This window comes from Crocodylus porosus, unplaced genomic scaffold (genome assembly GCF_001723895.1).
Source record: "Crocodylus porosus isolate Cpor-Errol unplaced genomic scaffold, CroPor_comp1, whole genome shotgun sequence".
In the NCBI taxonomy this organism is placed as follows: Eukaryota; Metazoa; Chordata; order Crocodylia; family Crocodylidae; genus Crocodylus; species Crocodylus porosus.
In genome coordinates, this window is record NW_017728886.1 from 161,728,684 (window position 1) to 161,744,786 (window position 16,103).

Consider the following 16,103-nt stretch of genomic DNA (forward strand, 5'->3'; position numbering starts at 1 on the left):
GAGTGCTCATAAAGTTGTGCCAGGGGACTTGCAATGACCTCGGCCAGTTCCTTTAGAATTCTAGTTTCCCACTGCACATCACCTAATAAAATGGGGTCTACCTCATAAGCAAAGCTTACAGGCACTGCCTGAATGTACACAAGTAGTAATAACTCATAGGGGTTGTAATATCAATGTTTTTAGGACTGCCTTCCTGCTACAGTGTTTTTAAATAAAAACAATGCAATGAAGAGTTTCTTTCTAAGGAAAAGACAAAGACCAATTTTACCAAGGAAAATGAAGGATAAGAGAACCAAAAATACTATATTAATCTGAAATACTCTGAGCAGGGTATATAATCCTCCAAAATAAGAGTTCCCCAATAAATTTATCAAAACAATATTACTCTATAGTAACAGAATAGTAGTAGACTTTAATTGAAAAAAAATTTGAGAAGGGATTTGTGTCATAGTCACAAGAAACACACCTAATACAGTGCTTCCAGGTAGGGCTACCAATCAACAGTAAGGTCATGTTCTCCATCTGGTGTCTGTCAAGTGAATATCCAAACCAGGCATAGTTCTTTTCCCCCTTCACCATCCAGTCAGCGTCCTCTACCGACAGCAGTCCTGACAGACCATACATGAGGTAAATGTTAAGTCTCAATATTTACCAGGACAGAAAACTGATTATTAGCTTCCTGAATATATAGCTCTTTCAAGAGTCTTCTGTTTTGACCAAGTCTCTCTTCCTATGCTATGGTACCAGTTACCACTAAATTATCACATATTGTGAGTGCGAACAAACAAACAAGTTATGTAAATTACAGGAGTGGAGTGAGGTTACCATGTGTTAGCTGCTCCTTAGTCGGTGCATCTACACATCATCCTACGGTGACAGCAATGTGCTACATAACTAGATGGCGTGCTATGAAGATGTAGTGAGCACGTGGGTCTACACACAGGTAGGTTATTACAGTGTGAGTGGTTACTGCACCATGTTTTAGGACTTCCAAAAGAAAGTACTAAAGCACAGCGCAGTAACCATGTCACTGTACAACGCCATGTAGACATGCCCAGTGTGTTCACTTCCATGCCACAGAAACTGAAAAGCAAGATAGGGCTAAGCTAACACAGTCTAGCCTCCACTACCTGTGAGATAGGAATGGATGCACAATACAGAAGAGTTACTGTCAAGCAGTTATCCCTCCTCTTCACCCAATACCCTTTGAATTTGGTTAAAAAAAAAAAAACAAACCTCACTGTAGCATTAGTTTGGTGGCAAAGCAATTTTCAGTAAGCATTTAGTGGCAAACGATTTATTCAGTGAATTCAGCTGGGTCACCCTAACCTGGAGTATCAAACTCGTCAGATCCCACAGAGAAGATGAGAGGCATGGAGCCAGTCCAACAGGCTGGATCAGGCCCACAGACTGACCCCACGCAGCACATGCAGCACATCTTGGACTAGCCCTGTGCAGTGTGCGCCAGACTGTACCATATGCAGCATGTAGATCTAGTGCATATTGCATGCAGGACCAGTCTGGGCTGTGCTACATGTGGCACGCAGGTCCAATCCGAGACCCACAGCCAGCACTGCAGGCTGAATGATTGGGCTCCATGGGCCAGATCTGGCCCCAAGCTACATCTTAAATATCCCTGATCTAAACAAGCACCTGTAGAATGCTTTCACCTCCTAGAAGCACATACTTAAATTGCATTGTACCAGTCTAAACAAACTGAAAGATTTTCATCAGAAACAGGACAAAACAAAAACCATTTACCTAAAACCATAACTCTTTGGGGTTATAAACTAAAGTCACTCCTTTGAGGTTTTAGTTTTACAAACTAAAACTCTGGCTGACAAGTTTTTGCAAATGTCAAAGCAACTCCCAAGACTGTTCCATCTTTATTTGAAACAGAAGTGGATCAAAATTAGTGCCATTTATCAAAAACCTCACACATGCTGATTTTGTTACAGATGGACCTGGTTTTTGCCTAAATCAAAACCTCGGCTGGTGATGTTTTGCATCTCCACACATCCATACCACTATTTCCTTGGTCTGGCCTCCTTTTCTCCCTCTCCACAATAATTAATCCTGCTTCACTCTTACCCATTAGTTAGTAGTTGTGTTCACTTGCAATTCCCCTTCAGTCACAAGACGGTGCAACTAGTATAATAAAAGCCAGTCATCTTCCAAAATGTTTTTGTGCCATTACCAAACCGAGAGGAAGTCCAGTCAAACCCTTCCTGGTGGTTTGACCATCCCTCCTCATTGCTACACATCACTTACATGTAACTAGCTATTCATTTTTGTTTTATAGCCAAATGATTGCATATATTAGCACTATTTACCTAAGTAAATTATAAACATGCTCATGTTTTTGTGGGCTTACATTCCTATAGAAGGACTGATGACATTTTAGGGAATCACTGGACTTTCCTCAGATTTTAATGCATATGATGCATGGTGCTATCTACCTTGATTTTGGAACTAGATGCACTAACCTTATAACTGAAAATCATACTACGAAATTGAAGTGCATCTAAATTGACTGCTTACTATTCAAGGCATTTACAATATCACAGCATTACTAGAATGATTTTTGTTAACTAGTCTCATAGAGACAGGAATAATTTAATCTTAAATTTTCCTCAGCAGGTCAGTAGGTATCCAGTTAAGGTAATACTTGAAAATATTTTATGCTCTTTCTTTGCTTTCAGGGTGTTTGACACTATTGTACATAAGCCTTCCAAGAGTCTAGGGCAATTAGTAGATTGTTCATGTTTTACATAGTGGAGAATTTGAAGGGAAATAAAGGCATCAATTAAAATACACACTGCAGACACGGAACATGGAAATGGTAATTTGCTCAGTAAATATCACCTTGATTGCTCCTGTTGAAGTAGGAATAAAATGCAACCACAAATCCTCTCTGCTTCCCACCACCGGGTGCATAAGGAGAACTGGCCACCAGATCAGATCTTCCATCCCCATCAATGTCAGCAGCCAGCAGAGACCAGCCAAGGTTACAGTAGGTATACTGCAAGAGGTGGTATCCCAATCAAAGCTTGAAGTGGAAGGCAGCCCTCTAAATCAGATTACTGCTTTATTGCCATATATTGTATTAGGTCTGATGTTTCTTTTAAAGAGTCATTTTGCCTATCCTAGATCAGACATATTTCTTTAAGGGGAGAGTGTTCTTTCCCTAGTCCCCCATCCCGCTATTCTGGATTAACTGCATGTGAACATGTAAAATGTGGCCATCCCTCACCTCAAATAGACAAATTAGATTCATAAAACCAGCATTTCTTTGTATACTAGCCATTTACAACTAGTATCCAAAAACTATTACTTTTTAATTACAGGGTCTGAGTTTGACACACCTACTCATAGTGAGTAGGACGGGACTCAAAGATAAGAGTAGCAGAAGACAGCAATGTCTCTATGGTCACCCCAATAATGGACGCTCCAGAGTAGCAGTGCAGATAAACTATCCTTGCCCGCTCTGCAACTGAACTTTGGAATACTGGCCCAAAGTGGGTGGTAGGAGTAAAATTAAATAACTGGTCCTGAAAAAATTGAAGGGATAACTTATTTTAGCAACACCCTCACAAACAAGACTCTAATAGAGACAATAACCTCTAATAGAGACAATAACTGTCAATACTTCCTTTTTTTACATTAATGGTGTCATGTTTCTCTTCTATTGCAGCAGACAGCCAAGGGCCCCAAGTAATTCAAATCTGACTGTTTTTTCTCACAGGTATCCTCTGGAGATTAGCCTGTCAAAGTATGACCACTTGAAAAGGAGCAGTTGTGGTACAGTAATCTATCCCTCCCTTTCTGTTTCTGTGCTCTTGGATTGCCCTTCTTCCTGGTAAACATACCTGGCAAGTTATGGTGATGTTGGGCCGAGATGAGAAGCCTTTTCCTTCAGTTCCAAAATATATATACACAGCACCCTATACAGTAAAAAAAAAGCCAGCGCTTTGTGAGAACTTATATACAAAGGTCCAGTATGAACTTTACAGACAATATAAATTAGCAAAGCGATGAACTCTGTAACGACTATTAATAAAAGATTTCATTTCTTCTTATAGATTTCACAGCATGTCATCTCTTCTTCCCCAAACTTAAAAATAAAATGTAATACAGGCAGTCCTTGGACTTATTACACAATTGGTTCCTGGAAGCTGCGTCTTAAGTCGAAACTTTGTAACTTGAAACCGATTTTCCGATAGGAAACAATGTTATAAATGGGGGATTGGTTCCTGAACCAAGGCTTGATATCGTATTTTCACCAAAAATAACCCAGAATTTTGTACAGTACTCAATCAATTATAGACAAGTAATATAGCTACCTTTATTTATTTTAAACTTTACTGGGATTTACCTTTTTTCAATACAGGTAGTGCTGTACCATCTTGCATTTTTTTAAATTTGCAAGCCTACATAGGCTATAGTGTGAGGGTCTATAGCCAGTCAAATCTGAAAATCTGAACTGAGGTTTGGTAAGGTAATACAGGCAACTGCCGCTTAGCGCTCTTAATTGGTTCCTGAAAAACCAAGCATTAAGCAAAACTGAAAGTATTTGATGACCCAAGATGGCGACCACGGGCGTTATAATAAAACTCACTGAATGCCTTGTGAAATCAGGTGTCAATTTCAAATGAACGTTACAGCAAAATAGTGCTAAGTGAATCAACATTAAGCAGGGGTTGCCTGTATTCACAATCCAAGCCAACAGTAACATATATATGTGTAGCAGCCATGACAAAGATACTAGTGGCAAATGAAGTTGGCCTTCAGTCAAAAAATCATCTAGTTTGATGTGCTCAGACACACCAATGATACTTTCATATTATATTGTGTATATGGTGTGAGTGCCTGTGCACAGGACTGGACTCAATGACCCAGCATGTTATTAAACAAATAAATGCAGTGAATATGTAAGAATTTTATGAAGATTCATCTGTTCATCATCTCAGTGCTGCTATGTTGTGGTCTAATTTGCAGCCCTTATGATTATAGAAATGTATGTGCAAAGAGCTGCCCATCCAATTAATCAGTATACCTGAGGATTATCAACTACATTTACAATGCAAGGCACAAATGAGAATCACTGGTGAAATGCTGCCTGCCTTATTCGCTCTGAAGGATACCAAAAGTTCTCACTCTAATGCTATTTCTCAGGGTAAAAAAAAGAACAGATTATTTTAAATAAATGGGTTCTTACTTTGTAAGTGAGAAGCTGTGACCCTACAGAGGGTGCACCCACCGCAAGATCGGGAACTCCATCCTCATTGAAGTCCAGCACTGATACAGCAGAACCAAACCTGCCTGAAGGCTGAAAAATCAGATGGATTAGGAGATTGTCCTGTGTAGATGTACCAATACACAAAGTGGGGACATGTGATAGTGAACTGTTTTGCTTAGAGGCTGTAGGAGAATTACAGCATAAGGTATTAGGTCTCAACTGTCTGGTCCAATTTTGTATGACACTCCTGACCAAGCTCCTCAAGTTTCATTTACCACTGATGATGTTTAGGATACCTACTGTCCCTATGTCTGTACACTCACAAAATCATTGATAAAAGAATAGCTGTGAGTCCTCCCATATCTTACAAATATATGAATTAGAAACAATTCTATATATATAAGGTACATACTAGTATGTCCTATGCATCTCTTCCACTGATTAATAAAAGACATTTACAATACAGCATGACTTCTATTGCAAATTAAATGACTCTTTATTCCTAGTTCAGCTGCTCACTCTCAATTCAGCATCACCATCCTGTCACCATTTTCACAGAAACATGTGGCAAGTTAGATTTTCAATTTAAAAAGTGCTAATGGGAACCAATTAATAGGCTCATGTGACCAAAGAAGTTTGGGGATTGAATGCAGAGGGGGATTACCATTTCTTTAAAACAAAGGGACTAAAACTACCTGGGAATTCCTATTCTGTTCTGCATCTTGTGGCAATACTAATCTATAAGGAGTCTTTTTTTCTTTATAGGTAGGTGAGAGATTCCCTGTCCATCATAAACATATATGGCACTCTCAAAATGCAGGCCTCAGCATTAGAAGAATAGACACTGTGCCCTCCAAATTCACATTCAGAGCACAAATAGTTCTGCTGCATATAAAAAAGCAGTGAAAGGCAGTTTTCAACCCAGAGATGCAATGGCCACAGATATGCAGATGATATCACACACACTAGACTTCATGTCAGTCTCATAGAAAAGTATCAGTGTTCATTTGTTTGGTGGAAGAATAGAGTAAACCTTTAAGAATAAAGTAAATCTTTATTTAAATTGCAAGAATAATAAAAGCAAAGGTAGTTTTTCTTTAAATGGACACAGCATCCTGTTGAATAGGAGAGACATTTCAGAAACCATAACTAGGGACCTACCCAAATCAAGGAGGAAGGCAACCAATATTCACAGGCGGATCACAGGAGTGACTGTCTTTTTCACAAGCTTAATGCAATGGACCTCCTACGCCTCTGATTGGCTGAAGGGCCCTAGTGGCCCCACCCCCTCGCCACTGATTGGTTGAGAGGGCTGTCCATTGTACAGTCCCCCCACATCCTCACTGCTGATTGGCCAAAGAGGCTGTCCATCATGCAGCCCTGCCCCCTCACAACTGACTGGCTGAGAGAGCTGTCTGTCATGTGGCCCTGCCCCTGGCTGCTGACTGGGGGAGAGGGGAAGGCAGCCCTCTCAAACAATCATCAGCAAGGGGCAAGAAGAGCCATCTTGGCTGCTCCCTTTCGTGCCAGCAGTCCTCCTCCCTCCTTTCTCCTCAGCAGGCTGTGTGGCTGGGCTGCAGCAGTCATGAGGACAGTTGGCTCCCACTGGAGAGCCAGCATTTTATTTTTTGTTTGGGGTTTGTTTGGTTTTTTGTGGATTTCACAGAAATTGCCCAGTTTGACAAATGATGCCCAATTTTGCAATCTCCACAAAATCTGCAAAATTGCAAACTGAGTAGGTTCCTAACCATAACTATGCATAACTTGCATAAGAAGTCAATGGAATTGGTGATCAACCAAAGCATCTGATCACAAAATACAAGTCCAAAAAGTTTCAAACAACAAGTGTCTTAACTCCTTACCTGATGACCCTCCAGCACTTGATCCGCTACCTTGTTCAGGTTCATGTTTACTGGAGGCAAACCTGATTGTTTACTGTAAATTATGTACACCCGTCCTATCTGCACCCAGCCCAATCTGCTGTATCCTGGTGCTCCAACCACTAGATCCTCATATCCATCCTGGTTTAAATCAGCTGAGATCATCGCCCTGTTTGCCAGTAAGAACATGGTACCAGTTACCCTTCTGCCAGAACCTTCAGCAAACAGCAATATTCACATTTCAAGGTCAACAGATCCCCTTTCTGCACAATATTTCCCTGTGACTTTATACACCATTTTTTCAAGTTATATATATGTTCTTGAAAGCGAAAGCTATTCTCTTGAGCAAAACAAATCAGGCTCTGAGGGTCAATTTCCATTAATTTGGCTGTGATACTCAGGGAGATCTGTGATCATCAGAAACTGCTTTTCTATTTATTGACTTATAGTACTTCCATATCACCAAGCAGCAACTAAGGAAAGGAGCATGAAAAGCTGCTGTTTTCATTTGCCATGGAAATACACAAGATACAAATGGGTTCTAGTCTAGGTCAAGTTCTGATCTATTCATGGGACTTGGTAAAGTCACAGAAACAATAACCTCAGTTGCTTGATGGAGCTTCTAGAATGCAAGTGGTCAGGGAAAGACAGGGTTCGAATTATGGAGGCACTCGGGGGTGAGCCCCCCATAAGAGACAAGGGAGCCCCTGTAAGATTTAAACATCATAACCTGGGGGGGGTCTCCAATTTTATTAGGGCATTGTGATGGGCAGCCCAGTTTTTTTTTGCAGACCCCCCCCAGGTTATGATTTTCAAATCTTAAGAAGAGTCAAGTTGTAATTCAAATCCTGGGCCAAGAACAAACAGGCATTTATTTGTCAAGTTAATTTAGTAGCTGTAAAGGTGGCAGTTAGCATCCCTGGAAAATTAAGTCATTGTTTTTCTATCCAGAGCAGATATAGCAAAAAGAACAGCAGCACAAATGTATTCCATTTCACTTCCATTATATATCTGATACAATCAAGATGGATCCTCTCCTGGAGAGGAGGGTGGATAGACGTTGTTCTCCACACAGATTCAATCCATTGTCTACAAAACCTGCTATGGTGAATGCCAATTAGCATCATCAGCAATTGAACTGAGATAACCAATCCATTCCTTATAAGCTGTCAAATGGTGATGAGATGGTAACTATGGTCCCAGGCCAGCCATGGTGTTCAGAACCAGACTGAAAACTGGATTCAATTTTTCCTGATTTTTGAGTAGAAGCAGATTCTCACTACCCTTGTTCATCCAACAGAGGCTAACCATAAAGTTCTCTTTTATGCCTAACCTTTTCCCAAAGACTGTCTTTATCTGGTATCAAGATATTGGTTTAGACCAAACTTTAATAATTACCCTATCAGTACTGATGCAGCCAAAGCCCAAAGTCTTCATATCTCAATGCACTTCAGCAGTGCCCAGCCAAAGCATACTATTCAGCCGGTACTTACACTACTGGTGAATTTTGCCTATAATGCTACATTTAAACTCTCTCCAAAGAACAAAGATTTAATACATCAATTGTTCCACAAAATAGCCACATAAGGAGGAGATGGAGAGGAGAAAGAAAATGGTACCAACCATCCAAGCCTAGCATAAGGTGATTTTAGGAAGTAGAAGGCTGTGGGTTTGGTGACATGGTTAGAAGCATCTTGATGTGTGACTGCTAGCACTTTTCGGACATTTGTTGCAAAAGCTCCATTTATAAAATGGAGGGAATTCTGAAAGAAAGAAATTGTTACAAAAGATATGGAGCTATAAAATACAGAAGCTTGTGCACATATACATACAAAGTGTATTTTCCATACTTCTATATAACAACAACAATCTGGTCCATAGCTCAGTCATGTCAATGCAATCATAACTCAGACTTCAGCGGACTTTGGATTAGACCCTAAGGGGTTGGCAGACATTCAGTTAATGGTGCAATTGGATCTAATCCCCAATCCCAATAATCATGCCTCCTGCCATGCCAATGCTGACAATCAAAATAACTTGGCAATCCCCATGCTCGGCAACATTTCCTGCCTTTTCCTGCAGCCTCCACAGGGGCTGCATGGCAAAGCACTTTAAAATACCTTGCACTTCAAAGGCAAAGCACTTTAGACATCCCCTTACTAGGGACCCCAATATCAGGGAGAGGCTCCCTGATCCCAGTGTCCCCATGTGCCAGGACCTGTAAAAAATGCTCATGCTGACTGTCAACCTCAGTATGGGCATGCTACATTCAAATTACAGTACCAAACAAATGAGTCACAAAGATGTTCCACATATTTTGTGGAACATCTTTGTGACTGGTTTGCCAGTTTATGGCACCATTAATCAACTGCATATGCAACACTGTTACTAGCTATGGTGTGATTAACACATCAATCACATTTTAAATGTGGTATGTGCTGGGGGCCCAGTATTGCTTCTGATAGAGTTAGAAACTTGACCCAGAGCATAACTGGCCAATCATTCACTATTGTCCTTTGTGTAAGCTGTCTTGACACCTGAGAATGAATAGCTTATGCTGTGAAAAATGAGTGCTAAGATATACAGTCCCATTTTTATACTGCAAAATACACTCACCATATTGCACCATATACACTCATTTATATTGCAAAATACGCTCACTGTCACCTCACCATAAAGAGCAAAATATACATTATTTTCATCTTTAATATGTCCCAATAAATACAGATTAAATAATGGTTGTTTACACCTTTCCAGTAGAAACTCTGTCCCACTCTATAGACTAAGGAACTACAACCATTTATGGCAGAGACAAATTTTGTACATGTATCTGCTTTTCACTAGTTACCTAGAAAGACTTACTGTTGCCCAAGTTTGCTTGAAATAAACTCCTCTCTCAGTATAGTTTATATTATTATCAACATTTTTTGTAAGTGAAGATGTCATGTTCTCTTGGTGTTCATTTTTGGACTGTTTAATTCTGTTGAGATAAAGAGGCAGTAACAGATTGACATTTTCCTTGAGGGGACCTTAATGTAAATACCCTTAAATGCAATTTAATGAATGGTTTGGATATTTTATGCCAGGACAATATATAATAGAAGTAAAAGCTCATGTTATATCCTGTATTAATAGTAATCTCTATATAATGAAATATTTTCCTGACTGTACATCTATTTTGATATATTATATGTTATCACTTTACATACCCTTCTCAAATATTCTCCACTTCCCTTGAATTGCAGCTTTCTCAAACTAGTAAATCTGAGGAAGTAATTAGTTTCTCAACATTAATATTTTACTATTTTCGTATAGATAATGAGGTATGTACCTTAGCAACATATTGGACTAAATTCTGCTTTGATTCACATTCTTTGCAACCCGATAGACTTCAATGGAATATTAGGTAAAGGTACATATAGCATATCTGAAGGCAAGAGTTTCTAGGATTCAAAACAGCCAAAGGTAGTCTTCACTAGTTTAAAATAGGCCATAAGAAAGTGATAGAATTAAAGTAGGGACTCCTCCAGAATGTGAAATGTATAACCATATCTAGCTCCAGTCTCCAGTCTTTTTTATTTCATAGATTTCATAGACATTTGGGATAGAAGAGACCCCAGAGGATCATCAAGTTCAACTCCCTGCCCTAGGGGCAGGAAGTCACCAGGGATCACAGGATCCCAGCAAGATAAGCATTCAAATGTGTCCTGAAGGTGTTCAAAGTGCGTGCTTGAACCGCCTCCAGTGGCAGTCTGTTCCAAACCTTGGGGGCTTGGACAGTGAAGTAGTTCTTTCTTATGTCCAGCCTGAACCGGTCACAGTGGAGTTTGTGACTGTTCGATCTTGTCATCCCTTGGGGGGCTCTGGTGAACAGTCATTCCTCCAGATACTGATGAGCACCCCTGATAAACTTATAGGTGGCCACCAGATCACCCCTGAGCCTGCGCTTTTCCAGGCTGAATAGCCCCATTGTTCTCAGCCTGTCATCATAAGGTCTGTTTTCCTGACCTCTGATCACACGTGTGGCTCTCCTCTGCACCCTCTCAAGCTTCTCCACATCCTTTTTGAATTGTGGAGCCAAAACTGGACGCAGTACTCCAGCTGCAGCCCCACCAAGGCTGAGTACAGTGGGAGAATGACGTCCCGGGATCTGCTTGAGAAGCATCTATGGATACAAGCCAGTGTTTTGCTCCCTTTACTAGCCACAGCATCACACTGAAGGCTCATGTCCATCTTGTGGTCAACCATGACCCCCAAGTCTCTTTCATCTGTAGTACTAACGAGCATAGTACTACCGAGCCTATAAGCATGGGGTAGGTTTTTTCTCCCAAGGTGGAGAACCTAGCATTTTTCAGTGTTGAACACCATCAGGTTCTCATCTGCCCATTTCATGAGTCTATCCAAATCTGCCTAGATCACCCTCCTACCCTCAGGTGTGGATGCTTTACCCCAGAGTTTGGTGTCGTCGGCGAACTTGGCCAGTCCGCTTCTGACACCAATGTCCACATCATTGATGAAGATGTTAAACAGGATAGGTCCTAGGACAGAGCCTTGTGGGACCCCACTGGTCACAGCACACCAAGATGATTGGTTCCCATTGACCACCACCCTCTGGGTCCTACCGCGGAGCCAGTTCCCCAGCCAGTGGATCATGGTGATGTCAAGGGCTTCGTTTGCCAGTTTAACCAAGAGATGATCATGGGGTATTAGATCAAAGGCTTTTTTAAAGTCGAGGTATATGACGTTGATCTCTTCCCCTTTGTCCAGGTGCTAAGTCACCTGGTCATAAAAGGAAATGAGTTTAGTCAAGCAAAACCTACCCACAACAAACCCATGCTGGGTATCCCTCAGGATATTGCCTTCAGCTAGTTTCTTAAGGATGGCCTCCTTGATAATCTTTTCCAAGACTTTCCCCAAGATAGAGGTCAGGCTGATGGGCCTGTAGTTTGCCGGATCTACTTTCCTCCCTTTTTTGAAGATAGGCACAACATTAGCCCTCTTCTAATCATCGGGCACTTCACCAGAGTGCCAAGAACTCTCAAAGATCTGTGCCAGGGATTTTTTAGTTTCTGCATAGCATATTGTTTGATTTTTAGTGAAAGTGGAAAGATTTTTAGGCTCAAATTGGAAGTGCTCAGAGGCAAGTCCTCTACCCCTGCCATCCTGCCTCCTCTCTATTTTTCTCACCACTTCTGTTTGCTGGCACTCTTCCACTTCTCTGCCAATTTGTTTTTCTGTTACACTCCTGTTTATTATCTCTCCCCAATCTGTTGTGATATGGCCACACGCTATTGCATTGTTCCAGCAGGGATGAGATGCAAAGTGTGAACTGAAAAGAACAGCATACCAAAAGCTTCAGATATTTAGGCTGATAAAAGTAGTTTCCTATCTATACTGAAAGCATGGTTGTGGGTTTTAAATTAAAATAATAAATTCCGGGAATAAGAGTATGCCTAGACTAGACTGTAGTCTTTGGAGAAGAAGCTAAATCCTTATGATCAAATTCGACTAACTCTTATCTCCCTGGTACAACAGATATGATTTGTTGCAATTTCAGTTCAGTGAGAATTATATTTACTCACAGAAGGAGGAAGCCAGCCATTGAACAGGTGTGAGGGGGACCACCTACCTCTTGCGTTCCACAAAATTGGTTTCATGCTAGTTCATGTAGGCAAGCACAGAAAGGCTTCTTTGTGTTAACCAAGAAGGGAGTAGGTATGTGATTATACTTACCTGTAGCTCTGTCTGTGCCTCCTGTTGCAGTCTATGAATAGCGGGTTCTCAGGCATGAAGCAGCCACTGATGAAATATTCAAAATACAATATGTCTTCTGAATATTTATTTAACAGAAGTTAAACTAAGAGAAACTTTCATCCCTTCTGATTTTTCTGGTACAAAACATAATCTCTCTCCAAAGTCCAAGCTCATTCAAAATTAGGTCATCATTATAATCCTTAGAAAGCCCTTTGATATTTGTTTTAATACGCTGTTGAAGTATTTAGAATCCATAGATTTAGAATGTCACATGTTTTTACTGAAGAGGCAAAATTTCTTACAGTGAGATCTTTTATTGAACCAACTGCCTAAGAAATCCTTGCCTCTGGGATAATTTCTGGACCATCATGGCTACAATAGCACTCTTACACTACCATAACACCTTATTATATAACTAAAATATCACACTAATATCAACTCAATATCACACTAATGTCCTGCTAATCCTATTAGAGTGTTTTTAAATAATGTGACACTTTTGGAACATAAACCACAGCCATGGATTCAGGGAGGTACAGTGATGCAGTCATCCCCTTCCCCTGCCAAAAGCTCCAATCTCAGCTGACAGATGCATATGCAATGAGCTTGCTGTCACCACTGCACCACCTTTGCATATTCTGGATCCACTACAGATAGAACAGAGCAGCTTAAGTCATATGCAATTTCAAACGTATTTTCCAATATAGTTGCAGTAAAATTACCCATTTAGCCACTACTCCATAGCTGGTGTTATGAAGTGCACAGGACTATGGTTAAAGCTTTACATTATACTGGTAAAAGACAAGTGTTTTATAAAAGTAGTACCAGCTCAATACAAACTTGACTTTAAATTTTTTTAAAGTCTTGGGGCTCATTTTAATTCTTGTTTCAACTCACTGATGATCTGTAGCAGGAGCTGGATTGGGCCACTAGTCTGATTAAAATAGGGCTATTTGCATAAGTAAAAACTTCAAATTCTGACTAATTCTGGGACAGGACCCATTTCTACATGAACAACTATACACATCAGAACTTCAATATCATACTTCTGCAAAGAAACTCATCTGCTCGTACCATAGGTTTGTAGTCCATCATAGTATAGACAGGCAAAAACACCATCTCACCTAGTCCCAGCTTCTAACATATGGCTTGTTAGCTGAAAAATGTTATTTGACCAAAATGCCATATCATCCATTCCTCCAAGGAAATACTCATGGAACTTCTCCACCAAAAATGGAGATTTGCCAGCATATGTTGGGAAGAGCTAACAGACAAAAGAAACATTCAGTGAGAAGGATCAGTGGGCACATCTACACATGCATTTACTGTGCATTAAATATATTCACAGTAAGAGGGTTTAGGCCAGTTTCTTTCTGTTCAGGCATTAAAGCACAATAATGTTGTATGTGAAGTGACTTGGGACTAAAGTTAGTCCCAAATCTGTCCACACACATAGTGTTACTGTGCAGTAAGGCATCTACACATGTGTTACTGCACATTAATTAACTGCATGATGCAGGTATCAAATTTACGTCCAGGTTGGCATAAGTCACTATATTTAGTGCACAGTACATGTAGACACCACCCATATTGCACAGTAATTTTTAGTTACTGTATTAACAGTCAGCAGTAATGCTGGTTACTGCGCAGTAACTGTGCATGTGTAGACAAGCCGACAGTGTCTCAACATTAATATTTTATTGTAGGCTGCAAGGTAATTAATTACCTTAGCAACAGCAAGTTTTTCTCCATATCTGCAAAAAACAAAAACAAAAAAAAAGATTTTTCTCAGATAAAAGTGCTTCGTGGAAAAATATGATTTAAATACCCCAAATCAAAACCCCTGTCATCCTTTGCACATAATACACTAGTATACACAGCAGACATTAAGGAAGCCAACACTGAGAGATTTCCCTGGTGACTGTTAATGCAGCATAAAAAGATATGTAATATCAGAAGTAGTGGTTTTACTTTATTATGCATTTCCCCCAATGGGCTGCAACTCCTCAGCACTATTAGTAATTAACTGTTTGGAAAACAGTTATTGCCACCCTCAAGATTTTAAAAAGTAGATATTAACAGAGTTTAGTTACTTTTAATTCAAAGGTCCATTTTCTTCCTTATTGCTACTTCATGTTAAGTTAGAGCCTTTGTTGTATGCATAAATGTAATTACCATGATGCCCCGAGAATGATCCAAATTTGTATTACATCCTGAACCAAAACCAGGGGTTTGTACTGATTTCAGCAGTTTACAGTAAGAATCATTATACTTTTCCTCCTTATATTAACAACTTCTTTGCCCCCAATTTCCTGAGCAGAGACCGGATCAGCCCCCCTACTAGGCCCCCCTCAGGCCCCAGGGGAGGCGCACATAGGCCAAGGGTCAGTGAGGATCTAGTCAGGGAACTTCTGGAAGGACTGGATGTATAAATCAGCTGGTCCTGATGATCTCCACCCCAGAGTGCTGAGGGAATTAGATGAGGTCATTGCAGGACCCCTGGCACGGCTTTATGAGCACTCATGGTGCTCTGGTGTGGTGCCAGAAGACTGGAAGAGGACCAATGTGGTTCCCATTTTCAAAAAAGGGAGGAAGAAGGACCCGGGAAACTATAGGCCAGTTAGTCTCACCTCCATCCTGGGTAAGCTTTTTGAGAGAATTATTCCAGCATATGTCCACAAGAGGCCAGCAGGGGAGATTATGCTTAGGGGCAACCAACATGGGTTCATTAAAGGCAAGTCCTGTCAAACCAACCTGGTAGCCTTCTATGACCAGGTCATGAAATCCTTAGATGCAGGGGTAGCAGTGGACATAGTCTTTCTGAACTTTCGGAAGGCCTTCAACACTATCTCTCACCCTGTTCTCATTAAAAAACTAGGGGACTGTGTTGTCGACACCTACACAGTCAACTGGGTCACTAAATGGCTTGAGGGCCGCACCCGGAGAGTGGTGGTAGACGGGTCCTATTTGACCTGGAGGGATGTGGGCTATGGGGTCCAGCAGGGCCCACACTATTCAACATCTTCATCAGTGACTTGGACGAGGGGGTAAAAAGCATCCTGTTCAAATTTGCTGATGACACTAAGATGTGGGGGGATGTGGGCACACTTGAAGGGAGGAATAGGCTACAATCGGACCTAGACACATTACAGGGGTGGGCGGATGAGAATAGGATGGGATTCAACACTGACAAGTGCAAGGTGATGCACCTGGGGAGGAAGAACCAGCAC

At 40.8% G+C, this 16,103-nt stretch overlaps 1 protein-coding gene across 2 annotated transcripts in view; it reads right to left on the bottom strand.

The window, feature by feature from the left end:
* GPLD1 (glycosylphosphatidylinositol specific phospholipase D1) overlaps positions 1-16,103 on the bottom strand; it is a 39,503-nt gene that overhangs the window by 5,468 nt on the left and 17,932 nt on the right. For both annotated transcript variants that reach the window (XM_019544260.1, XM_019544252.1), the window contains exons 9-18: positions 14,600-14,627; positions 13,998-14,137; positions 12,853-12,918; positions 9,982-10,099; positions 8,743-8,882; positions 7,102-7,288; positions 5,219-5,329; positions 3,870-3,944; positions 2,866-3,022; positions 467-608 (exon numbers count right to left, since the gene is read on the bottom strand). In XM_019544260.1, coding sequence (XP_019399805.1) covers positions 467-608; positions 2,866-3,022; positions 3,870-3,944; positions 5,219-5,329; positions 7,102-7,288; positions 8,743-8,882; positions 9,982-10,099; positions 12,853-12,918; positions 13,998-14,137; positions 14,600-14,627 — 1,164 coding nt within the window. The remainder of the gene's footprint in view (positions 1-466; positions 609-2,865; positions 3,023-3,869; positions 3,945-5,218; positions 5,330-7,101; positions 7,289-8,742; positions 8,883-9,981; positions 10,100-12,852; positions 12,919-13,997; positions 14,138-14,599; positions 14,628-16,103) is intronic.